This window comes from Mesoplodon mirus (genome assembly GCF_964341445.2).
Source record: "Mesoplodon mirus genome assembly, chromosome: 5".
NCBI lineage: Eukaryota > Metazoa > Chordata > Mammalia > Artiodactyla > Ziphiidae > Mesoplodon > Mesoplodon mirus.
Genome location: NC_138980.1, coordinates 5,453,339 through 5,481,139, shown reverse-complemented (window position 1 = coordinate 5,481,139; position 27,801 = coordinate 5,453,339). Strand labels below are relative to the sequence as shown.

Genomic DNA, 27,801 nt, shown 5'->3' with positions numbered 1-27,801 from the left:
TTTATATAATGCTTTTTTTATATCAATTGAAATAATCACATGGCTTTTCCCCCTCATTTGGTAATGTGTTATATGTGTTATATTGCATTGATTAATTTTCTTATGTTGAATCATTCTTGCATTCCAGGAATAAATCCCCCTGGTTTTAGTATCAGGTATCAGGTTCCTTCCTTTTCAATTATTTGGAAGATTTTGGGGTGGATTAGTGTTAATTCTTCTTTAAATTCTTTCTTCATCAGTGAATCCATCAGGTCCTGGGCTTTTCCTTCTTGGGAGAGCCCCGATATAATTTTGTACCATTTTGTTTACTTATAACAGTTTTCATTCATTTGGTTGTAAACTGGGGAATAATAGTAAATTTTTATCTTTTGAGCAAAGTTAGCAAATGCAATCATTTTTCCTGTTGGCTTTTTCTTTAACTTTTTCATGAACAATTAATAAAAATCAACACTCTTAAATTAATGCTTTAATGGTATACACTGCCTACTTATTGAGTGCTATGATCATCAGGGTTTGGATTTATATTATTTCATTTATTTCTGCCAGCAGCCAATGAGGTAATCATTATTTTACAGTTGAGGAGACCCAAGCTTTGGGATATTAAAATATGTGCCAAGGATTATATACGAAGTAAGTGGTGGAGCTGGAATTTCAACCAACCCTCTGGAATCTAGAAACCTTCTGCTTAAACATTAGGCTATGCTGCTTCCCACATATAGACATTAATGAGAGCTTTTGCATATCATGTTTGATGTGTGTCTTGGGGTAAAGTTACAAGGTACATGCTTCTCAGGTACAGTATTGGTAATCCCATTTCACAGAAGCAAAAACTGAAATGGAGAGAGGTTAAGCTCCTTCTCTGAGACCATCAGATAATAAGTAATGGAGGAAGCCCTCAATCCTGTCTCCTACTTTCCAATTCAGTGTTCTTTCCATTGCCCCCTCTGACTCCCTCCACTGGTGCCTTGACACTTTGCCTTCTCTGAATCCATAGCAGAAAACAACATAGCCAACTTTTTTCACTAGCCAACTTTTAGTTAGTCGCACCCAGATCTCAGAGATATTAAAACTAGATACATCCTAAGAAGATCACTCTTATAATGGTGGGCATAAGGGCATAACATTAATTCCTAATAAAAAGGATTTTTAGAGGTACAATTGATTGCATCATGTAGTTATTAACAGATGTGAAAACGATTAATTTGAGTGAGTGTAGGAAGGGAAAGAGACAAAAATTTATTAAGGACTCTAGGGTAGTGTCTGCTATACAGTAATGTAATTTTCTTTTAGTATTAAGTTTTCCTATAAATGTAGCTTTTTTTAGGAATCACTAAGATAAGACAAAAAAATGAAAAGGGAATGCTCACACATACTAATTTTGAAAAACAAAAACCTTAGTATTTTTATAATTGCATTTTTAATGGTTTATATCAGTTTTATTCTGAACACAAATTTCAGAACCATTAAAAAATGCAATTATAAAAATCATAAGCTTTTTCTTCAAAAATAGGATGTATGAGTGTATGTTGCAAATTATTTAGAACCTAAAATTACTAATTTTAGACAAATAAATTTAATAATTTTAGTCTTATACCAGCTACCATATATTTGGGTTGAACCATATAAAACTGTCAAAATTCAAACATTTTTCAACTCACAAAAAATGGAATTTCTTGCAGCTTAATCTAAGAGTTAAGTAATCATTGCCACCATTCTGTTGAACAAACCTCCTGAAGTGGGTATGAAATACTCAGCTTAGGATGAACATGTTTTAGTTGGCTAGAAGTATTATTCCAATTGAATTACGTCTGAATAAGTACATTACTACACATACTACCCTACAGTCCCTCTGGTTACTTTGGATTTCTCAGTAGTAAGGTATATACACCCTGCAAAAACCAGAGATGTTTTCATCATTCTGCGAGATCAAAGTGGGTTGATATAAATACCTTTTGTGTAAAATTGGGTCTCTTTATGTGTATTCCGGAACACATGCATGTATGCACAACTTCAGTATCAAATCCCAGAGAGTTCTCAAAATCAACATTCACCCCCCCAACCAAGAAATATTGTAATTTATGTATGCCCAAAATTGTTCTAGTTTTTTTTGTTGCTGTAAATATGGCTGTGTAGATAGAAAGTTAGGTCGAGGTATGTTTTCTCCCTCACTTTTTGGAGGGGGTAAAGGAGAATAAATGCAATGTTGGGAAATGATGAGTCAATCAAAACTGACAAGGAGGTGAGTGTTCCAGAGGCAGCTCAATACAGTACTAAGAACATGGGCTCCATCACCAGAGAGCCCCCTGGCCAAATCAACACCTAGAAAATTATTGACTGAATGACATAAGAAAGTCACTGACCTCTCTGTTTCAGATGTGTCACCTGGAAAATGGCAGTAATGAGAATAATGAGCGTCATAACGGCAAATGTTTGTAGAGCACTTATTATGAGCCAGGCATTCTGCTAATTACTTTCCTTGGGTAAATTTACTTATTACTAGGAACTATTATTTCCATTGTTTTACAGAGCAGGATGTCTCAGGGAGGGTAAGCAGCATGAAGGTCTCACAGCAGCTAGTACCTAGAGAACTAGTGCATAATTTACAGAGCTGTTGTGATGATTAATGAGATAATACATGTAAAAAGGTTTAGCCCAGGGCCAAGGTTAGGTAGATATAAGGTATATATAAGGGACAGGCTAATTAGAATGCAAAATACTCTAAAGCAATAACTCTTTGAGATAAAGTTATAGAGTAATTTAAAAGCACAAAATGAGAAAACAAATCATACATACAAAGTGTATTTTTTTTTTTTTGAGGTACGCGGGCCTCTCACTGTTGTGGCCTCTCCCGTTGCAGAGCATAGGCTCTGGACGCGCAGGCTCAGCGGCCATGGCTTACGGGCCCAGCCGCTCCACAGCATGTGGGATCCTCCCGGACCGGGGCACGAACCCGTATCCCCTGCATCGGCAGGCGGACTCTCAACCACTGCGCCACCAGGGAAACCCCAAAGTGTATGTTTAATGTTGATTATCTCAGGGTGAACTGAGTCCCCTGATGAGGGTATTATGTATTAATATAAGAGACAGATATAACGAGTTATACTTGCTTGATTTTTTAGCCATCCTTAGATTGAGTCCCATTATAACTGAGAAGGTGAATCTGTAATAAAATACAAAATGAGCTAAGCAAAAATAGTGGGAAAGCTTATTGCATTGACCATGTGTGTTGTAGTTTCACATACAAGAAAATAATCAATCACTTCCAATCTTGGATTTCCCTTATGGGTGGTCTTTGGTGCAGCTCTCGTGTCCTAAATGTGTCTCTAGCAATTAGAGCTGCTACCATGTGCTTCTTCCAAAATATTGCAACTGAACATCTGGTGTGATGGCTTCTATTAAGGGGGAGCTGAGTTTTACTCCATTACATTCTAGTTTATGAGGTTGAGAATGTGGAAATATTACCATGACCTATAATTGGATCAGCAATTTGTGGGCTGAGATGTGGAAGACGGAAAACATTTTAAAGAGCTAGGCTTTGTGGGAATATTCACACTTCTCTCTGAGTTCTTTTTGCTTTGGACAGATAAATTGTGTCCTTCAGAAATCCTCATCCCCAGCCCTGGGGACTTTTCTAGTAGAACTAGAGAAGCTATGAAAAACTGAAAGAACAACAGTAGCTCTGAGGGTGTTTGAAACGTGGAAAAAGGATAGAATGAAAACTCATTCTCAAGTGCCAGTGGGTGGAGAGAACAAATCTCTAGGGGGATTCAGGAATAGTGATTAGTAAAGAGGTTTAAAGAATCAAAATTTGAAACCCATGCAGGAAGAGTGAAGAAGTGAGAAGAAGCTTTATTGTGCCCATGAATAAATATTCATGAAGGATCAGTTGTGTTAAAGACAAGATGCTTGGATCACTTGTAAAGAGATGACGGCATGGTTTCTGATGTCAGAGAAAACAGTGCAGTTTAGTTGGGAGATTTCCTGTCTCCTCTAAATAACATTATAAGAGGTAGCAGTTCAATTCAACAATGCTTAGGATGCTACAGACCACCACATTAAAGGAGTCAGAGGATGAACATGGACTGTGATGGGGAGAAGTGGTAAGGGTGCTCATGAATGCTTAGAGGATGGGTATGATTGGGGTAAGCAGCAAAGGAGGGGCATGGGGAAAAATAATAAGCAGAATGGAAAGTAAAAGATTGTCTGTTGGAATGCAGAAAAATTCAGTTCAAGCAAAAGTTTCAGGAAGATGATTAGTTGAAGTTAAATGGAGTGACAGAATCCTAGAACACCTGACACCCTTAAACAGGGATCCTCACTCTATCTCAGTTCATTCACTGTGGATAAGGAAACAGATAGCAAGAGGTGAAGTGACTAGAAAAGACTGGGAAAAGCCTTGTAAGGAGCTGGGACTATACAAATGGTGGCATCTCCTTGAACGCTTTTGTAGAAGAATCTGTGGACTTGAACTTCCAGTGCAGTGTAGAGGATGCTATTAAAGCTAAAACTAGAGTGAACAGGTGTGTGTGTGTTCATCTCCACTGAGTATTAAATAAGAAACAGATATGAAGGCTTTACATTAGAAATAAAGTGAAATTTCCTAACAGATTGAAGAAGACTGAAGTTAGTGCCAAAGGAAGATTCTGGGATCTCATCTTTGGTGGTTAGAAAGAAAAATAGGGATGGATTTTTGCTTCTCAGTGATGGCTTAAATGTGAACTTTCAAAAGAAAGAATAGTGGCCACTTAAAGCTCTTACTTCTTATGTGATTCTAGGCAATATCCTTTGGTCAATACAAAGGAGATGTGTGCTTTGTTAATAACAAGCTGAAAAGCTTAGGTTTTCTCATTTATTTGTGACCATGAGTATATTTCCTTTTTCTTCATGCTGAGCTCTAAAATATGCAGAGAGTGAAGACATATTCGTAATGCTAGGTTCTATTTTTATAATTTAATTCAACAAGGAATTGGTTATATAATTTTTGTTGCATAAATAATTTATATTTATAAAACAAAAATATATAGAACAAAACAAAAACAATTGAAAATCACTTATCTTGCCATAAAGAGATATCACTGTTAATATTTATGTTTGCTATTAGACACATTTCCCCAATATATACCTGTATGTTTCTGAAATGGAATCACGTTGTGCTTATTGTTTTTCAGTATTCTTTAAAAATAATAATATATAGTAATATATTAATAGTATGTTGAGAATACCTATTCATGTCAATAAATATTTTACAATGTTATTTTAATTCCTGCATATATTACACTATATATTAGTACTATGTTTTATTTACTCAGTTTCATGCTGATGAACATTTAGGTCTTTACTAATTTTGATTTTATTGCTAATATAGTAGTACATATTTTAGGGGAATAAATGTACATTGTCTTACATTTATTCTTTCACATCTTTCAATATATAGATTTTTATTGCTAGTACGTGTTAAGCTCTCTTTTAAGCATGGAGTTACAGTGATGAACAAGTTTAGGAAAGCTTTATATTTTCATGGAACCTACCTTCTAGTTGAGAGAAATGAAAAATAAAAAAGTAAACCAATAAATGATTATGATTAGTTGAAAAAGTGAGAAATGCTATAAACATAATAAAAATGGGGGATGTGATAAGGTTCGATGGGATTGGGAGTAAGATGGTCAGGGACGGTCCCACTGAATAGATTTGACATTTTAGTTGAGCTCTGAGTCCCAAGAAAGAGCCAACCACACTTGGGGACATAGTTTTTCCAGTTAGTCACTAGTTAGGACAAAGTTAAGGCTGAAAAAGCTTGTAATATTTGTAAAAGAGAAGAAAAGCTAGCGTGGTTAGTCTTAGTGAGGTGAGGTGAGGGAAGAACACAGGTAGTAGGTAAGATCAAAGAGGTGTGCAGAGTCCAGGTCATATAGGAACTTAAAGGCCAAAGTCATAAGTTTGTGTTTTACTCTGAATGCAATGAAAAGCCTTTGGGTGATAATTAACCAAGGTAGACGTGTGATCTGTTTTTCGTTCCTACCACCACGAGAGGAAAAGGGTCAGAAGCAAGGAGACAGTAGCAGTCCCCACTGAGTAACAGTGGCATTATAATCACTTAACAAGTAATGGTGTCTGAGACTAGGTTATTAGCATTGGAAACAGAAGTAAGAGAGTTGTAATATTTGGAGATAAGGCTGTCAGACTGTACTGCTTAATTATTTTCTACAAATATCCTTTGGAATGTAAATATCAGAGCAAAGGGTATGCACAGATTAGAGACCTCTGTACATACTCCCAAGTATTTGCAAGGAAATTTATACCATTTCACAGGTAATGGTAGTTGTTACCATTTACCAGAAAGTATGCACAATATTGGTCATATACACAGGAATAAGGGACAATCTTTGCTTTCAAGGGGGTAACAGCTTATGATGTTGAGAATATGCTTACTGTATAATTACTATGAATGTGCTTACTCTGTCTTACTATGGTGTTTATTTAGGTGATAATTTCCTCATCAGATGTAATGTCTTTTCTCCCGTGAGGGAGTAAAAGCAGAAGTTTTAAATTAGGGAAATAATTTGGCATCCTAACCTTTGGAATTCAATACTCTTGTGTCACCTTTTTTAAAAGTGGAAAAGACAAACAAAAATAATGAAAGACTTTTCTAAACATGCCCCAAATTAAAAGGCTATGCAAAGAATGATAGTGAAAGCTATAAATGTGCTAGTTGAACAAACTGTCATGGAGTTTTATTCACACAAAACTTGAATTTTGTTTAAATTAAACTTGCACTCACAATTTCTATAATATAATCCTATAATCACAGGTTTTACTTCCTTAAATACATTAGCCCTATCTTACAAAAGCCAGAAGCTCAGATTCTTAGCTCAGAATCAATCTAGCATAAGTTAAAGGAAAGTAACACATGATAGTATATTAGACTCAATTGTTATTTCAACAAGGGATAATAAGATGAAGCTAAATTTTTAAATTTTCTTTCAAAATTATAAATCCTGAGCAGAGAGAGAAGATATTTCTCTGAACATATCTAATTTTGGAGACAAAATTGTTACCTGGAAGACCACGAAACAAGATTAATCACCAAAGCTCAAGATTCTAGGACAGCCGCAGCAATTTTCAAAGCTTAGAAGATGTAGTTGCAATAGGTAAAGCAAATTAAACAACCCACACATTATCAGTGATGAAAATAAACCATAAACCCTGATCATTAAAAAAGTAACTGTTAGGCGTCTTTATGTCCTCAGATGGCAGACCAAATACCTGTGAACCCAATCCCCTACACCACCATCTTCTCCCCAAACAGGGAAATAGGAAAAAAAGACACAAAGTTAGGGAAAATGACATAATTACATTTATAATTGTTCCCATATACATAAACATGCATTGCAAAAAGAAAAAAAAAAAAGGAAAGCTTGGAAATGGTCTCCAGAGAAGAAAAAGCATATGGAAAACCATAGACATAAATGAAGGTAGGAGAAATCTGAAGCAAGTCGAGGTGGGAATATACACCACCCAAGTGCAACTGGCAGGCTTGAGACCAGGGTAAGATGCTGCACCATCCAGAGTGAAAGTCTATACTGGAAGCAGGCACCTGCTGTGGCCAGAATGATGCCACTAATCTGTGAAAGGAGTAGGTGGAGAGAATGAGCCTCAAGAAGATATTTCCCATTATTTGATGGTAAAACACCTTAAATGGCTTATGTTGGTATTTACTTCTTTTGGTTTGTCTTATTAATAGTTAAGCATTGTCAACTGACTGAATATGTCGATTCAGGTTGAGTTGAAAGAAGATAAATAGAAATTTGGAAAGTATGCAAAACCCAAAAACACAGTGATTATAGAAGTCAGCCTAATAACCTTATTGCTTTCATAGTTCTAAAGTACCTACCCCAAGATATCTATCAATTACAAAGGAAAATAGTAACTTCACAGTGGAGAAACGGGGCAGATACTACATTAACCAACTGTTCAGGATTAATATCCTCACCAATAATAAGACATATTGACATCATATACCCGTTATATGATGGATACAGTGTTTCTTTGCTGATATTCTGGCCAAAACTGTATAAACTCAGTCTCATCGTGAACACATCAGACAAACTCAAATTGAGAGACATTCAACAAGATAACTGATCAGTACTCTTCGAAAGCATTACATCATCAAAGACAAGGAAAGACTGAGGAACTCTCACAGATTGGTGGATGCTAAGGAACAGAAAAACTAAATACATGGTGGGATCTTGGACTGGATCCTGGAACAGAAAAAGAACATTAGTGAATAAACGGGTGATATTCTAATAAGGTCTGTAGTCTAGTAAATAGTATTATATTAATGTTAATATCCTAGTTTGATATTGTTCTATAATTATGCAAAATGTTAATCTTAGAGGAGGCTGTGTGAAAAGTATACGGAAGCCCTCTGAACTACTGATATTTTTTTGTTTTAAACTATAAAGTTAAACTATAAGAATAACTTTAAAAGGAAACAGCAAAATAATAAAATGTTTTATGTAGATTGATATCCACCTATCAAATATACAGTAACAGGAGGTAAACAGAAAAGTGTCCATAGAGCAAGAATAGGAAGTTCAGGGCTTCCCTGGTGGCGCAGTGGTTGAGAGTCCGCCTGCCGGTGCAGGGGACACGGGTTCCTGCCGCGGTCCGGGAAGATCCCACATGCCGCAGAGCGGCTAGGCCTGTGAGCCATGGCCGTTGAGCCTGCGCATCCGGAGCCTGTGCTCCGCAATGGGAGAGGCCACAACAGTGAGAGGCCCGCGTACCGCAAAAAAAAAAAAAAAAAAGAATAGGAAGTTCACAAAATAATAAAGTTAAAAAAGATAATAAACACATACACAAATTATTTCATACCATATATTTTGTAGAACACTAAACCAAAGAAACAGGAAGAGTTTGAATCTTGGTATTGGGAATGAATTACAAAGACAGCAAGAAACAATTATGAAAGTACTTTAGATGTTTAGAAGATTTTGAAATGGCGAGATGCATTTGAACACAGGGGTGGCAAAGCATTTCTTAGAATGGAATTGTTTTATTCCTAGGGGTGGAGTTGGAAACTACATAGTCCAACTGCTTCATTGTACACATGGGGAATTGTGAAACTATAACCATTTAGTGGTAATCTTATTAGTGCATCCTGATGGGGCCACGTGTCCCCTGGTATGCATGGAGATGACTTATTTTGTAGCATCGCTGTACTCCACCCCCCTCCAGGTGTCAAAGCAGCTCTTGTTTTCCCCAATTCCTAATTTAATTAGCTTCAGTTTCTTCTTTTGAGTTGGAAACCGACTCATGTACCTCAACCGAGGTTATGACAGATGGCCATGAAAGTACTGGGGTAAGAACCTGGGTGTGTCTGACCTTAGAGATCATGGGGTTTTTTGTTTGTTTGTTTTGTTTAAGCAGTTTTTAAATATGTTTTTTAAATTTACATACAGAAAAATGCACTCATTTTGGTGTATAGTCCTATGAGTTAACTAATGCCTAGAGTTGTGTAACCACCACTACAGTTTAGATGCAGAGCAGTTCTGCTACCCAGAATCATTCCTCATGCTGTCCTTTTGTAGTCAACCTCTCCAGCACCTCAAATACCAGAGAAGCACTCATCTGTTCTTTGTTCCTATAGTTTTATGTTTTCCAAAATTTCACATAAATGGAATCATATAATGTGTATTCTTTTGAATCTGCCTTCTTTGACTTAACTTTCTTTGAAAATCATTGATGATGTTGCATGTATCAAGAGCTGCTCTGAACATTTGCACACAGGAGTGGGATTGCTAGGTTGTATGTCAAATGTATGTTAACTCTGTAAGAGATTGTCCAGTTGTTTTCCAAGTGGCTGATTATTTGTATTCCCACCTGCAATGTGTAAGAGTTTTAGTTGCTCTGCATCATCATCAGCACTTGAAATGGTCAGTTGTGTTTTTGTTTTGTTTTATTTGGGGGGCCTTGTTCAACATATTTACTTATGTACAATTTTAAAGTTTGGAGACCACCTACCTTTGGGATGTGGGAGTGTCACATTTACAAATTTCACATATACAATAGTGAATATGTGGATCTCACACTAACTTAGACATCTATCTTGCTTACTTGTTTGCTTATTTATTTACATTTGCACGCTCCAGTTGATTCACACTATTTGCTGAAAATATTATGCTTTCTCAAATCTACTACCTTTCTACCTTTGTCAGAAATCTTTGAGCATATTTGTGTGGGTTTATTTTTAGATTCTACTGTTTTATTGATCTATGTTTCTATCAATACTACACTATCATATTGTCTTAATGTAGTTTCCGAGTGAGTCTTGAAATTAGGTAGTGTGAATCCTCCAGTTTTGTTCTTTCCTTTCTAAATTGTTTTGTTTATTCTCATTCCTTTGCTTGCCATATAAACTTTAGGATCAGCTTGTTCATATCTACAAAAATCCTGCTTGGATATTGATTGGGATTAAATTTTTAAATTTTATCTGCAGATCAATTTGAGGAGAATTGACATCTTAACAATACTCACTTTTCAAATCCAGGAACTTGGTATATCTCTCCATTTATTTTTGCTTTTAGCTGTGTTTGTGTGAGTGTGTGTTACTTTAAGAAGATAAAAGAGGCAGAAAAAATAAATAAGAAGCTCACTATTGTAATGGGTTTTCTTCACATTTTGATCTCTGCCAATCTGCCTATTAGTTTTCACTTTGCACAGTCTTTAGATAGTGGCTTTTTTTATTCTTTCCAGGATGGTTAGTTGTGATTAGCAGGAGAGAGAGCCTGTAGTAGGCTTACTCCATCTTCCTCAGCATTGAAAGTCAATTGGTTTTAGTTTTGATTATCTAACTGCTTCTTGCATGGTAATGCCATGGATTGTGGAGCACCCAGAACTGGTTTACTTGCTGTTTTTCAGTTTGAATAAACCAACAGTGATGCAGCTTCCTGAAGTCAGGCTTGTTAGATGGGTGTAAAAGATGTTTTCTACATAAAAGTTCAAAGCATTTATCCTGGGGGCATGAGGGTCTGGGAGAGAGGGTAGAACACAGAACCATTGTTTCCTTTTATGTCCAGTAACATTTATTTCGATTCAGGAACCTCTTCCTTTCTTGACAGTGTCATAATGTGTCATTTAAAAATAAAAGAAATGAAAACTGATGTGACAGTTAGCAGAATCACCAAGATCTGTCTGGGAGCATTTCTTAGCAGGCACTGCCTTGCTGACAAATAACAGGAGTTAGCATATGACCCTGGATCTCACAATATTACCATTTATTTAGCCCAAAAGAAAATACACTTTCCTGTGTCCAAACACATCTCAGCTGACTGATAAACTCCAGCACCTTCCAAACTGTGTTATCTCCCCTAACTCTTAAGAGGGCTTATGTAGCTTCATCTTCTAATAAAGATAATAATCTAATTTTCCATTTTATCTCCAAGAATCGGAAATCACTAAGTGTGTTCTCTCAAGCACGATATAAATTGCCTATTTTATTTATGGCCAAGTTTTTAGGCCGTTTGCAACATAGAGACATGTAAAAAATGTATCTGATCCATTTTCTGTTCTCTAGTTATAGAATTCATAGGTCTTCAAGTTAGCTTTTATTATAAATCAGGATGCTATGCTAGAGATCCTCAGACTAATTCTTTAATAAAGCAGAGTGTGCTAGAACAGTCCAGAGCACTGACTATAAAGTAATCCACTCAAGTAAATTTCACCTACAATTTTTTGATATACCTTTAGGATATTAATATTCTTCTGTTAGAATAGAAGTTTGATTCTGTGCTTCTCATTCAGAAGTCAGCTCTACACTGACTTCTGAATAAGGTAAAAATTTGTATATTTGTGAAACCAGGGAAAATATTTAAATTTTTTGCTGGAGGATTATACTTTTCCTATGAAGCTATTTAATGTTTTTAGCAGGTAATATCTTGCAAGTCATATTTTAAAATTGCATAGCCAAATTAAGATGTATAAATCTCAGCAAGGGTTGGAAAAACTCAGAGACTTCACAGAGATTGAAGTGTGTATTTTATCCACAAAAGTAGGCAGGTATGTGCAGAAATCCAATAGGTATACCATATTGGATATCCATTCATTCGTTATTTGTGCCCTAGGACTGTGCTGGCTCTCAGGTTGCAGAGGTGATTAATACATAATTCTAGTTTTGTTTTTTTTTTAAAGCCCTCAAGTAGGGCATTGTGAACTGATATTAAAATAGAATGGTAATTATCCTTTTCAAATGAATATTTGGTCCTTCATTTAGTCATTCAAATGAGGGTGAAAGAGCAATTACATTGTACCCATAGGTGTCTAATGGAGAAAACATGTCACAATATGTATGTAAATACTTTGTTCATAATTTATAGCTTTTTGTAGTTTACAGATTGCATTTGAGTTATATATTTAATTGTCATAATAATCTTCTGATAGATCAGGGATATATTAAAAGCCCATTTATAGTTAAGGAACTGAAGTGAAAAGAAGTTATGTAAATTTACTCCTAGAAATAGCTGGAAAATGCTGGAGCCTGTGACTCCAAGACCAGTGCTCACTTTATAACAACGCACAGTTTCTCAAAACAAAAGAGCCTAGCCTGATGATCCAGAATCCCCAAAATTCTCATGAAATACTAACTGAGCTAATATTTTTTAGATAGGGGGGAAGCTACATTAGTCTCAGTATAAATGTCACCTCCACTAGGAAACTCACTTTGATCAGACAGATTGAGATTCTCATTATAATCTCTTATAATTACTGCTGTAATAAATTAACCACTTTTTACAATTGTATTTATGTTCCACCTAAAACAATCCTGGGTACCGCACTTTAAGACAAATTAATTATTAAATAATTATTTCTTACCATCTTTCTTACTGAATAATGTGTGATAAATTTCACAAGGATATGCTCTCTTCACTGCTGTATATACTGTGGTGCCCGACACATAGTACGGGCTCAGTAAGAATGGGTTTAGTAAATTAATATTTGCCTATATGTGAATAATATATGTTTTTGATATTTGGTTGTGTATATTTTCTTGTGAATACTGAAGCGTTTGCCTGTCTCCCAAGTCCATTTATGTACAAAATAACCATTTTTTTTCTTTTATCTTCTCAATTTCACAGGATTATACCTTGACAATGTACTTCCAGCAAGCTTGGAGAGATAAGAGGCTGTCCTATAATGTAATACCTTTAAACTTGACTCTGGACAATAGAGTGGCAGACCAGCTCTGGGTGCCCGATACTTACTTCCTGAACGATAAGAAGTCGTTTGTGCATGGAGTGACTGTCAAGAACCGCATGATCCGCCTGCATCCAGATGGAACGGTCCTTTACGGCCTCAGGTCTGTAGCGTCCATTTCAAAATTGAACTCTTCCTGAACACCATAGTTACTGTTCTTTTTTGGAGGGGCATATTGTGCTGTTTTCCTTAGTCCTCCTTTAATTCTGCTGATAAGCAGTTAAAGCTCCTAGTCAATAGACATCTGAGAACTCAGTGTTCCATGTTTACAAAGGGACTTATCCCAGCTAAGCCTAAGTTTTTCTGAATTATCTTCCAATATCAGCTGCTGATCCTAAAGCTGCTTTCTTTAAGGAGTAGGGATAAACAATATCAAAATAGCTTAGACACAGGGTGTCTTTAAAGTGGAAAAAAATGATGAGTGCCAAATACTTGTTTGAATGTGGCAGATATTCTGTTTCATAAATTGTTCCTGAGCTCTATGAACTGGGTCTGGTCGTCTGAGAACAGGAAGGCTTTTTTTGCCCTCTTACCTCCAAGGAGCAAGCAGACTTGCAAATAAATAAAGCCATCATCTCGGGTTTATTAATAATGAATTTACACTATTAAATGTACCTTTCTATCAGAGAAGAATTGTGATGCTCTGCTCTTTGGAGGATGAATTGTGAAATATGACAGTTTCTTCTTTTAAAGTTTATTTTGTATTAGATGGTTCCCTGGAAAAAAGATGAAGAAAAAAGATATCTGTCTTACTCTGAAAACATTGCAATGTAAAGAATTCCTCTGCATTATTGGGGAAGACTCTCTATTCTGAAATGTTCAGTTGTCTCTGATATATTCTGTTTTACATAAACATGTGGTGACTTTATCATAATAATGATAATATTATTATTCATTTATTGAACACTTGTTAGGGGTCAGACATTAGTGAGTACACTCCATGTATTATTACAGTTATAATAACTTATAACAACCTCATAAGTTAAAAATGTTATGATCTTTATTTCAAATGAAGGCTGGTGTAACTTGTCTAAGATCACAGAGAAAGTAAGCAGTGAAGATGGGACCTGAGTCATGTTCTAAGTTCAGAGCCAGAGCTCTTAACCATTACCCTAGGTTGCCTCTCACTCCCACACTTTTCTTATCTGTTATATCTAATTTTCATTATCTGCTGTGTTCATCGTTCCTGACTAGTGCATTGTCTTAGATCCTTATAAGCCAGCTTCTTTGTTTGTTTATCCTGTTTGTAGAGAAAATGGCATTTGTTTGTCAAGGGAGGGAGGGACTGAGGCCAAGAGAGAGCATGTTTGTATGCTGTGTCAGCCATTGGAAGTAAAGAGATGAATTGGATACAGGCACTGCTCACAGGCCTTAGGGAAAAAGAGAAATAGTGGAAAGATAAAATAAGTTGACTGACAGTGTCTGCAAAGACTCCACCAAAGTGGTGGAATTTGAAAGTATTTATGGAAAGAATTATCTTAGTAGATACATTGTGCTAAACTTACTGCTTGGAATCCACTACAATTTATTGCTTGTGTCTATGTTCAATAGTGGCTGCAATGAAAATATGGTATCACAAAGACCTTGATGAGATGGTGACCACATGGGCAGTGGAGGAATGCAAAGAGGTTGTAGTTCACACATTTTAAGAGTTAAGCACAGAAAGAAGTCAGAATCCTGAAGAAGGCAGAGAGAAGCACAGAAATAATAAGTTACTCATTTGGCAGGGAATGAGCTGGGAGAGGCCTGGGAAGTAGCAAGTTTTGGCTAAGCATCAGACCCAGTGCTGGATACATTTTGCCCATCAAATCTTCACAGCAATCATGTAGACATTGCATTGTGTTTTCCTTTTTTTGGTGATACCCACATTTAGAGCAGAGAGCCAGTTGTGTTCTCTTTGTTATACCTAGCACTGACAAAGCACGTACACTGTAAATAAACTCAGTAAAGATTGTCAATGAATTCTGAAAGTACATGTGCAAAGTTGGATGGGTGGGAAAAAATCAACAATCAAATGTCTTTGAGAGGGACAAGAGAGGGCCAATATAGATGATAAATATGGCTTCTAATCATTAAGCCAATAATCAGACAAAAAAAGGTGGTGGCTGTTCATTCTTGTCATTAAGACCAACTGGACACTATTACTGTAAATCATCACCCTCTCAGCCCCACTTCCAATAAGGGCTAACGGCAAAATATGCAGGCTCCTGAACACATCTAACGTGCATAAAATTAACACTCCTGGACAAAGAAGAAGACTCATGGATTGTGATTGTTCTCTCAGTTGTGTAGTTAATCCTGAGTTTGAAATTGATAAGAGGTTTTTCAGGAAATTTGTAAATATCCCATTCCAGTTTTTACTGATAAATAGAACAGTTTATTTCACAGATGAAGTTTAGTGCAGGCCAGATATTCCTTTTCAACAGAAGAAGTTTCATTTGCAATAAAAAGTAAAAGGAATTCAATTAAAATTGCTGCTGTTGGATTGATTCAGACCTACTTAGTTCCTTCTCCTACTTACCCACTCTCCTACCCCAGTCATTCTCTGTTACTGATAGTCTGCTAAGAAATTTATCTTGTTTCTATGTTCAATAGTGACTGCATTCAAACAGCATTTAGAATAGTAATAGCATTAATATTAGTAGTTAGTACACATTAAAGGACTTAGCCTGTACGTGTCACTGTGCCAGAGCATTGCTTATATTATCTCATTTAAAATTGACTTTATTCCTACAAACTGGGCGCTATTGGTTGGTTGGTTTGTTTTTCTGTCTTACATGAAGAAATTAAGGAACTTGTGTACCAAGTTACACAGCTACGGCACCGGAAAGTATAATAGTTTGAATACAAAGATGTTGCTCTTCATTATCATTCTGTCCTACTCCTTAGGTACTGGCAGATGGAAATAAAGAATAGTAGAAATCACCTGAGAGCATGCAAGGGAAAAAAAGAAGGTGAAGAAAAGTGATATGGAAACAGCTTGCATTAGATCCATAGATACAGACTTTGTTCTTGATTGATAGAATAAAGCCCTAGAGAACAGCAGTCCTGAGTCATCTTTGGAAGATGCATCTTTAGGTTCTGAGAGTCACACCATTCCCAGTTTACTAAGGGATGATTTTTGCTGTGTGGAATCCTGGGGCACAGACAAGATCATTGCAAAGAAGTTGGTAAGGGCAAGGTTCATCAGTCAGAATAAGGAGAATTGAAAGGCGATCATGAAGACCTAGACATAGAAAGCTGGTTCAAGGAAGACTTTAAATATAAGGCAGTGACCAATAAATTAGGTAGAACAAGTCCTCTGGGCCGAATGTCATGCATGTTCAAGGCAAAATCCTTTAAGGACTTAAATGCTTCTTCCGTTGAGATGCACAAAGATTGGCAGGGATGAGGGGGCTGGAGGGGAAGTCATTCAGAGAATCTGAGTAAGCCTCTTTTGTAGAGTTTTCTTAGTGAAATTTTTAGGTATTAAAACATATTAAAGATAAAGTAGTATGCAAAATATTAATGCTTGTTGAATTTCATGGTGGGTACATAGGTGTTTGTCATGCTCTTCTTTCAACTTGTCTGTATGTTTGAAAATTTCCATGATAAAATTTGGAAAAGAAAAAATGGCCTAGGAATCTCTGGTTCTATTATCTAAGAAATAGCACTCAAGATTTAAAAGTCTGAAGCCAAAGAATGGTATTTCTGATCTCTTAGAGGTAGAGAATTGCCTGTATGTGACATGTGCTTTTAGTAGCTGTGTCTGAAAACGAGGTCATCTCATCTCAGAGGATGCATACTTAATGGGTGGGATCCATGACCACAGACAACCAGGCTAAGCCATAACCCAGGGAGGAATGCTCATAGCTCTACACTTAAAGCTCGGATAACCTCCTTGTGAAATCATCCTCCTGCAAGGATGTACCCATTGCTTTTGACTGTATAGCAGGAGCTCTGAGTCCACTCATGCTGAAACAGTGTGTTTGGATAGCATGAGTTTTAAGGATAGTGCTCAGCTAATTGACAAACTTGCATTAAGGTAGTTCAGAAAATGAACTTGGGAAGTTCAGAAAATGGAGATTGAGATTTAGAAATATGGGAAATGTTTTAGTTATTGCTGTTATAGGCTAGGTTTTAACAGTTTTCATTCTGATTGGGTTTTTGTTTCCCCATTGCCAAAAACATGGATTAGCAGCTTACTCTCAGTTATTCCATTACTTTTCAGGTTGATAATCATTTTAGAAGGATAGAGTTCTGATGCTGTGCAAAGAGATGAATGGACACAATTGGGCAATGCAACCAACTTCCTTAACAAAGTATTATGATAATGGAACTTGTATTTTCATTTGGACTTTTGTCACTGGCCTCTTGTTGAACCTTAAGCATCTTCTTCAGGTTTTAATTTCCTCATATATAAAAAGGGGGGGAGGGGCCTCCCTGGTGGCGCAGTGGTTGAGAGTCCGCCTGCCGATGCAGGGGATACGGGTTCGTGCCCTGGTCTGGGAGGATCCCATATGCCGCGGAGCGGCTGGGCCCGTGAGCCATGGCCGCTGGGCCTGCGCGTCCGGAGCCTGTGCTCCGCAACGGGAGAGGCCACAACAGTGAGAGGCCCGCATACCACAAAAAGAAAAAAAAAAAAAAAAAAAAAAAGGGGGGGGGGAGATAAATTAGACAGTGTCATTTTAACAACCCAGTCATCTTCTGAATCAAATGAGATCAGTGAATGTAAAAAATTTTATAATCTGACATCAGACTGGGAAGTGAAATTATGTATTTCGAGTAACATAGTAATTGGTAGATAGTAAGTGTGCAGTGTTACTTAATATTTGATAAATAGATGGATGCTGGGGATATTTGATAAATAAACAGAAGGCTGGAACAGAGAAAGGTTTAGATATCAAGGCAGTGATTTTATATTGTAGAATTTTACCCCAGGTATCTTTTCATGATTCTGTAAAGATACTCCTTTGTCTAGAACAAAAAGGACAAGAGGAGCATGAGTGAGCAAGTCTGTTGAAGAGAATGGGAAAGGTCTAGGTCAGGCATGTCTAAAGTGAAAAAGGGGACTACTAAAATACTAAGAGGATTGAAACCTGCAGTGGAGCCAATTATCTCCAGCCATTGCACTGGCAGGCTGAGGTGAAGAGGAAGGAAACTAGATGCGTGGCTTTGAGACCCAAGTGGCCATGACAGCCTTTAGAAGCTGCCCTGTAGCCCCAAACCCAGTACCTCATTTGTAGCATGCACTCAGTAATTTTCATTTAATCAAGCATTATATAGTTTCTCTTAAACCAGGCCTTTCCTCTTATTCTCATCACGTCTTATCATGCATCTGTTTTCTCAACCTTGTTTAAAGATCTGCAGGAATAATTAAGAAAAGTGATGAATAATGTTGTTTTTCAAGTCTAAGTTTATAGTTTGCGGTTAAAGAGCAATAAAATCCTTAAATATAGATTCTTACCTTCACTCTTGGCTAGTTGATAACTCAGTTATACCAATGTGATCATAAAATAAAATACCTGCTTTCTTTTACGATACTATTTAGATATTTCTGTTAGGAGATATAACTGGGTTCTTGGGATGAACCCAGCTGTAGCAGTGGTGACAACAGACTTCTCATTGACTAGGCAGAAGAATTCCTAGCAATTTATAAAGCACATATTCCAAACAGATTATCTGTATTTTATTCCAAAATAAAATTGGCCCAATCAAATTATTTTCAGAACACTTCAAGGAAAAATGTCATAGAAAGTACAGGATTTCTGCTGATGAATTCAACTAAAGCACTAGCCAATAAAAATCAGGTTTAATCTGGTGTTGACATGGCATCATAAAGAATGTTACATAGGTATAATTTAGACTGTTATTTACTTAAAATAGGAGGTATTTATTAGATTTCAGAAAGCTAGTGATAACTACACTGATCAGAGAATTAGGAGAGCTGCATTCTAATCTTACATTTAGTAGTTCTTCTAATTATTCACTTAAATTATTTCTAAATTTTATTATCACTCCCAAAATCTCAACACCTGTGATTTTGCTAATCTAGGACTTCCACCTTATTATGCATACAGCAGTATTTAACGTGATATTGCAGTGCTTTAGCAATTGTAGTTATCTTCTTGAAAAAAATCTTCTGATTAATTAAGAAGGCAAAAACAAAACCAGTGCATTCAGGTATATAAGAAAACCTGAATTGTCAACTGATGGCACCCTTTTGTGAATGTAAAAATGTATATTTTTTATGAAAATTAGAATGTGAATCCCAATTGGACTGAATATGCTAAGTCATTAACATTATATCATAAGTATTTTAGCACATTACTAAATTGTTCAACAAAAACATGAAAAAAACCCCATTTCTTCTTATGAGATGTTATATAATTATTATTAAACATTTAGAAAATACAGTTAAGTTATGAAAATATAGCTACCCTTAATCCTATCACCCAGACTTAATCATACCTGCATCTTGCTTTATACTCTGCCAGATATTTTTCTAGTAAAAAAGCATATAGGTAATTTGTCATAAAACAGATTCACATTATACATACAATTTTCTGATCTTATTTTTTTCTTTAACGATGAGTGCACCATAAACATGTTTGCCATATCAATAAAACTCTGCTCACCGTCATTATTTAACCATTATAAGACATATTTGGGGTATATTCCTTTATCCAATATAGGATATGGTTTATGGCTTTGACATAAGGTGAAATATGTAGTTATTGCTATAAAATGCAGGACTACTATTTCAAATTTACTTAGTATTTTAGTGACAAACAGGCAAAGCTTTTCGCAACACAATTTGTAATCTTGTATTTGTATTTGTGCTGTTGTAACTTTTGGTGTCATTAGTTAAATAAATGGCTCAGCAGATGTACTGATGCTGATTATTAGGACAGTTCTTATGGAAGGTGTGACTTTCTTACTCTTCTGGTAGTAGTTGACCCATCTAAAAATAGCTGTTTGTCTTTTGGTGTGAGGGGGCAGCCCTTGATTTCATATGTCTGTACACCTCCTATATGTAACATTGGGTCAGAAACATGTCACTTCTGATTAAAGGTTCACAATCTTGAAGAAAGATTCAGCAGGAAGCAGAAGGCAGTTCAGCCACCACCCGCTATGTATGTTCTGTCATTGGGAAAATGGCAAAGGATAACGTTAGCCTGTAATGAATTTATACAGGCAAGGTTTATTAATTGTATCTTCTTCCTCTACTCCTAAAGCTTTACCACAGGGTATGAGGCAAGTGAATAACTGAGTAGCCATCTCACACTGAAATGTAGTCTATTAAAAATTAATATATCAATTTTTTTACTTGGATTTCCTAATTGGTTTAATTCATTTTCATAGAGATATGGAGTGAATGCATTTTGTCAAGCAGAACAACAGAGATTTTATTAAGAATATCAGTTCTTCTGGCCAGAGTGTGAGACCCTGTGCTCTAGATTCTCAGTCTTCTAAACAGGAAAAAACACCTTCATCTACCTCCACCTCCGTGGGAAGAGACACATACATCCTCCTTAAAGAGCTGTAATTAATATTTTCTTTTTTTGGCTGCGTTGAGTCTTCGTTGCTGCGCGTGGGCTTTTCTCTACTTGTGGCAAACGGGGGCTACTCTTCGTTGCAGTGGGCAGGCTTCGCATTGCGGTGACTTCTCTCTTGTTGTGGAGCACGGGCTCTAGGCGCGCAGGCTTCAGTAGTTTTAGCTCCTGGGCTCTAGAACGCAGGCTTAGTAGTTGTGGCACATGGGCTTAGTTGCTCTGCAGCATGTGGGATCTTCCCGGACCATGGCTCGAACCCGAGTCTCCTGCATTGGCAGGCGGATTCTTAACCACTGAGCCACCAGGGAAGTCCCTGTAATTAATTTTTAAAAGAAATTTCTTGCCCATTATTTTTCACTATAAAATAAAATTCTTTAGATGAAAAGTGAATGTATTTAGAAGTAATTTCTGTCATCTTCAAGTTCACCTTCTTCATTATCACAGAAAAGAAGAGGGAAGCTCAGAGAGGGAAGTGATTGTGCCTAAATTCACACAGACAGTTGATGGCAAAGCACAGAGCGGGATCCCAACCTCCTGACTCCTAATCCAGGGCTTATTATTGTTCCTGCTGCTGGAGTCATTTGGTTACTTGCCGTCATCATGGTCTGACTAACCTCAGTGAATAAGTCAAATCCAAACTGGAAATAGCAGAATCAGAATGACACCATTAGGTGTAGTCCAGGGCTCTTTTGGTTGCAATATTTTTGCTGGGTTTTTAGATAACAACATTTAAAGAGGAAAAGAAAATCTGCCTGACTTCTTTTTCTCAAGTATTACTGACTCATCACATTCTTGTAATCAGTGAGTCTCCTTTGCTACCCTAGTTGTCTTCATGTCCATTGATTTCAGTCCAATGAGAGCTGAATGTGGCAGAACTGAAACCAAAGATATGAAAGATGAGTGGTCAGAGACTCCAGGGGTTTCAAAGCAGGAAAGACACGAGCTGCGTTCCCAATAAAGATATGGATCTTGTATTGCAGACCCAAAGAATGAGCACAGGGTGTCATCGAAGTGGACCTTGTCTGCAAAGAGGAGAAGACCTGAAACCCCTGAGAACACGCCATTCATTGGCTTGCGCATGTATCTGTATACAGCATGGCTATACCTAAGTGCATTCAGAGGTAGCACTAGCATGGTCCCGATTTCACTAGGAACGAACCCTCTGGGTCACGAGAGTACTGGCAGCATGGAGAGAAGCCAGATATTTATTTTGTTTTGTCTTGTTTTATTTTATTTTAAGAAAACTATTTTCTAGTGGATGATTAAAACTGTTGCTGTTGTATATGTGCTTGTTTGTGTATATGTATATGTCCCCATTTATAGGTAGAAATATGCATATGTATTCATTTATAGATTTGTATTTGTGTGTATATGCATATTATATATATACACACACACACACACACACACATATACCTGCAACATTTTTTTCTGTTTGCTTTATATTAAAAATAAAGAAAACAGAAATGACTCCATTAAATCAAACTTGAAACCATGCCTATTATCCTCACCATTAGTTTAAAGATAAAGTCTTCTCTAATCACATTTTGTACATCTTTTGCTCCACCCTGATTTCATGAAATCAGTGAATTTTGTTGGCAGCTTTCACTGGCAACTTGCTTATTAGCAAGTAGGCAAAATATAGGGTTAGACCAGATAGTCTTTGTAATGACTTTACTCATGATAGAGTTTTAATTACACAAAGACCCGTTCAAAACAAATATATATGAATGAATACTTATTTAGCTGAGATAGTTGAAGTAGTGGTAGTAGTGGTGGTAGTGGTAAACTTTATTGAGTACTTTTTTGTTGTTCATCATACAAATTTACTTACTTTTAACAATTTATTTTAATGAAGTATATTTGGTTTCAATGTTGTGTTAATTTCTGCTTTACAGCAAAGTGATATATACATATATACATATATATATATATATTCTTTTTCATATTCCTTTCCATTATGGTTTATTACAGGGTATTAGATATAGTTCCCTATGCTATACAGTAGGACCTTGTTGTTTATCCATTCCATATATAATAGTTTGCATTTGCTAATCCCAAACTCCCAATCCATCCCTCCCTGTCCCCGCCCCCGAATCTTGGCAACCACAAGTGTGTTCTCTATGTCTGTGAGTCTGTTTCTGTTTCATACATAAGTTCATGTGTGTCATAGTTTAGATTCCACATATAAGTGATATCATATGGTAGTTGTGTTTCTCTTTCTGACTTACTTCACTTAATATGATAATCTCTAGGTCCATCCATGTTTCTGCAAATGACATTATTTCATTCTTTTTAATGAATGGTTCCATTATTTATATATTCCATTATATATATATATATATATATATATATGTATATATATATATATATGTATACCACATCTTCTGTATCCATTCATCTGTCGATGGACATTTAGGTTGCTTCCATGACCTGGCTATTGTGAATAGTGCTGCTATGAACATAGGGGTGCATGTATCTTTTTGAATTACAGTTCTCTCTGGATATATATGCCCATGAGTGGTATTGCTGGATCATATAGAAGCTCCAGTTTTAGGTTTTTGAGGAATGTCTATACTGTTTTCCATAGCGGCTGCACCAATTTACATTCCTATCAGTAGTGTAGGAGGGTTCCTTTTTCTATTGAGTACCTTCTGTATGTCAAGCCCTGAATTATTTATATTAAACAATCCTGTGAAGCAGGCTACCATCAGTGCCATTTTATAGTTGAGGAAACTCAGGCTTTGGGAAAGTAAGTAACTTTCTAGTGAGTTTCCAGGCTTAGTGTTGAACTCAAAGCCTATGATCTCAGTCACCTTCCCAGAGACTGAGAGAACACTGTCTCTGTCCAGGTAGATGGATACAAAAGACTCTTGGAAAAAGCCGGTGCTGAAAACACTGATGGAAGATGAAGAATGGAGAGCCTAAATTCCCAAGGCTCCTGAAAGGAACTTCTAAGAGTCATTCATCTCCCCTCTAGAGAGATTTTTGTGGGCATCATTCTTAAATAGATGAGTATGACTCTCAGTCTTGAATAGGACTCCACAATAGGGACTTGTGCATTGTTTTTGACGTTGCTATTCCCATACATATAGGACATAGAGTATGTTCCTCAGGTATAACTAATATAATCACTCCTCCTTTATTCTTGAATGGATCTCTACTTTGCAACTGTTTAGATGCAGAGAGTTATTTTTGTTTCAATTTTCTGAATACCCAAGTTCAAGGAAAAGCAGCATGCACTACAGTTTGTAACTTGGTGTATAGGGATTTTGAAAATCTCTTCTATTTCAGAATTGTACATCCATGTTGTGGAGTTTCAAGAAGGTTACAGACTAGGGAAAAGCAACCACTGTAAGATTTGATTAAGTCTCAATTTAGTTAGCCAGAGATGTAAAACCCTAGTGCATTGAGGAGACACATGGCTGCTGTGGTTTGCAGAGACTCTGAAGGCTGCCTGCAAGTCACCCAGTCCACAAGCTTTCCTGCTGGATTGAAGAAGGTTAATTCTTACTTGTTAATCCAGGAAGGAATGACCCAAGTAACCTGTACACCTTCGTGTCCCAGATTTAAAATACTCTCTCAGTGAGACCCTTGACTCTAACTCTAGCATCAATACTCTCATACTGGAAGGGAAAGCAGAAAGAGTACTGAGCCATTAGACACACCTCTAAATTTCAGACAAGTGGTATCTTTGTCTACTGGCAGAAGACCCCAGAGTACACGGAAGAAAATCTATATTTATTTTCTGGAACAAGTGAAAAATATTTGTTTCACAGATATTCATGTCAGCCTTATTCTCCACGGGCAGAAAAAGAAAGGAAGGAGATAAAACATTACCCAACCTCTGGAAATCACCTCCATATTTTTTTGGTTAAAAGACTTTTGGTAAAAGTTTAATTACTTGATTTACTAAATGGGTGGTAAGGGAGGATTTCTAGCCCATTCCTACCTCTTTATTCTGGAGGTCACAAATAAAGCAAGCCAGACCACTGTAATAGGTTAATGACTCAAATCACAGTCACCATATTATGAAATGCTCAAGCTATTTTACTTCTGAGAAGTAGCTCATTATCTGCACTCGTATGGACAGAATAAAAGGTACCAAAATGCTAAATGGTCATAAATCCTTGGAGGAAGATTCCAATTCCATGTTGGATTGTTCTCAGTAGCAATAATAGAGAATATAATTAGGACTTTATATTTTAGCAGCTGTAGTACACTGACAACTAAGGGAAAATACTGAAAAGACCAGGAGAGAGACCAACTTCTTCTGGCATGTTTGGAGCCTGGGTTTGGAATCTGACTGCCTTGTTGCAAGGCCTTCCTCTGTCTCTAACTAGCTGTGCTCCATCTTTCTGAGCTTCAGCTCCCTCATCAGGAATATAGGGCTTTATAGTACCCACCTTATAGAATTACTGGGGTGATTAAGCAGACAAATACTTGTAAAGATTTTCGTAAAGTGTTTGGCACATATAAGTTGCTTGTAAAGATTAATTGCTGTTATTAAGATTTCTACATGTATCTAACGTTGGCCCCTTCTGCTGTTTCCCATCCTGATTCATGTGGGATGATATTTGGCAAGAAGGAATGGTGGTGGTAAATCCTTATTATGTACCAACACTGTGCCAGGTTTCGGGGATACACAAAGACAAATGAGACATTCAAAACTTGGAGGTTAGTAGGAGAAGAATATACATAATAGGGAGATGGAAGAGGTAGGATAGGATGGTAGGTAAGGGCCAAGTTCTGGAGTTGGTTCTTACAGGCTTTGTGGCTTTTTAAAAAGTTACCTAACTTTAAACTGAAAATTATAATATCATTTATCTTGCAGGAATATGGTCAAAATTAAATAATATAACCCATGTAAAGTAGCTGGCACACAGTAGGTACCTATTAAGTAATTGTTGTTGCAGTTTATTACTGTAGTTACCAAAATAATCATAATAGTCAAAATTAATTGGGTACCTACTGTGTATCAAGTACTGTGCATACATTGCATCTTCTAATCCCCAAATAATCCAATCTGGTAGATACTGATATCCTTCTATCTTTTAAGAGGAAACTGAGCCTTAGACAAATTCAGTAACTTGTTCAAAGCAGTACAAGTATAAGCATCAAAGCTGGGAATAGAATTCAAGCCTGTTTGACTTCAAAGCCCATGCCCTTAGTGCTTTAACAGGTTTAATGTGGAGAAATGACCCAGTGCCTGGGCTGGGAGGTAGCAGAGCGGACATAACATACTCAGAATTTTCATAAGGCTAATAGCTGAATGCAGTTTTTCATTTTGACTACCTAACATTAGAACATTGGTGTAGTGTTCCAAAAGGAAGCTTGAGAAAATACTAGTAGTTCTAATACATGTTTAATGAAACAAAGCCATTGTAGTGAAGTGAATTGCTGGACATTTAATTCATTTACCCCTCTATCTATCCAGTCAACTAGTGAGTGAGCATCTCTTGTTGCTCTAGGTGGGGGATGGGTGTTGCAGGAGTGAATAAGCCAGATATAGACTCTACCTCCAGAAGCTTGTACTTAGAGAAGGAAACATACAAGCCACCATGAAAAAGGATGTTTAATGATAAATGAGGGCAGCAAATTGTGATGAATTCTATGAAGAAAAACAGAATGAAAGATTGGATAAAAAGTAGCTAGAAGAGTAAGGTGGAGTCCTATTTTAGGAGGTGACACCTGAGCTGAGGTGTTATTTATGAAGATTGACAGCAGTGATCTGAGGAATGAGAGTTCCAGTTGTAAAGGACAGAAGCAAAATGGTCCTAAGGGCAGAACAAACTCATGTGCTCACAGGAAGAACGCTTAAGTAACACCGCTTTACTCAGAACTTTGTTTCTTCTCTTTCACATTACTGCATTTTATGTTCTTTATAACTAGACGCATTATTCCTTTGTTTACTATTTTTGTTGGCCTCACTCCACTAATATATAAGCTCCATGAGAGCAGGGGCCTCAGTTTTATTCCCAACTGTATTTCAGCCTCTTGAATAGTGCCTGTCTCAGAAGAGTCAATGAAAAAAATTGTTGAATAAATGTATGTGTAAATGAATTAGCAATTACAAGTTCTTCACAGTATTTCCTATGTTATCAATCCAACTACCTGACTCAGTTTATCAGTTGAATGGGATCTGTGCTCTCTTAAGTGTTTATCTCAAATTGATTTATTATTCTATCTCTATTCAGGCACTCATGCAAAATCATATCTAACATTATTAAACAATGGATTTGCATACTGAGTAGACAAAGAAGCATAAAATCAAATCAATAGCATTTGATACCCAATTATCAAAGGTCATTAGGTTTTGATGAGGAGAGAAACAAATCTGACTCTCCTCCCTAGTAAATACCATGTGCATTTCTCTATCTTAGTGAGAAGGTGAGACGGTGCTTGGGGTGATGCCAATTGAACAGCTGATAAGAAGGCATTTTGAAAACAAAAACAGGATCAGCAATTGTCATGAATTCATCTTCCCAAATTGTGACTTAAATACATCTATGAGTTGAGTTTGTAGAAATTTCCATTGGTACCTGGTGTTTTGTTATGTTACCTTGTCATTTGCAATCAGTATGGTTTTTTGAAAGACGTACAGAGATGTGAAGGTGGAGAGAATTGTATCAAAGTGGAATTCAGGTGACCCATATTAGCCTTCCACCACAGAATGAATCAATGAGAAAACACTTTCTAATGAGAGCTAGCTCTTTTTAGGTACACGCCTCAGAAAATTTGTCACTGTTGAGTTCAAGGAGGAAGTTCTATTTAGGGTCATCAAATATCTTATGAATAATAATGTGTATGGATTCTCATTGATGGCAGAGCAGAGACATCATATTCTTTGCTTAGTATAGAGAATATCTCTGTGTTATTTGGACTATCTTGTTTGAACTTCAAAATGTATAAGTGTGCATGTATGCGTGTGTGCATATACACAGCATATACACATGTGCATATACACATGTGTGTTTTCTGTATTTGTGTGACAGAACATAGGGCAGGCAGTGGG

At 36.6% G+C, this 27,801-nt stretch overlaps 1 protein-coding gene across 2 annotated transcripts in view; it reads left to right on the top strand.

Moving 5' to 3' along the window:
* GABRB2 (gamma-aminobutyric acid type A receptor subunit beta2) overlaps positions 1 to 27,801 on the top strand; it is a gene marked incomplete at both ends in the record, with an annotated part of 286,562 nt that overhangs the window by 83,143 nt on the left and 175,618 nt on the right. For both annotated transcript variants that reach the window (XM_082622577.1, XM_082622576.1), the window contains one exon: positions 13,134 to 13,354. In XM_082622577.1, coding sequence (XP_082478703.1) covers positions 13,134 to 13,354 — 221 coding nt within the window. The remainder of the gene's footprint in view (positions 1 to 13,133; positions 13,355 to 27,801) is intronic.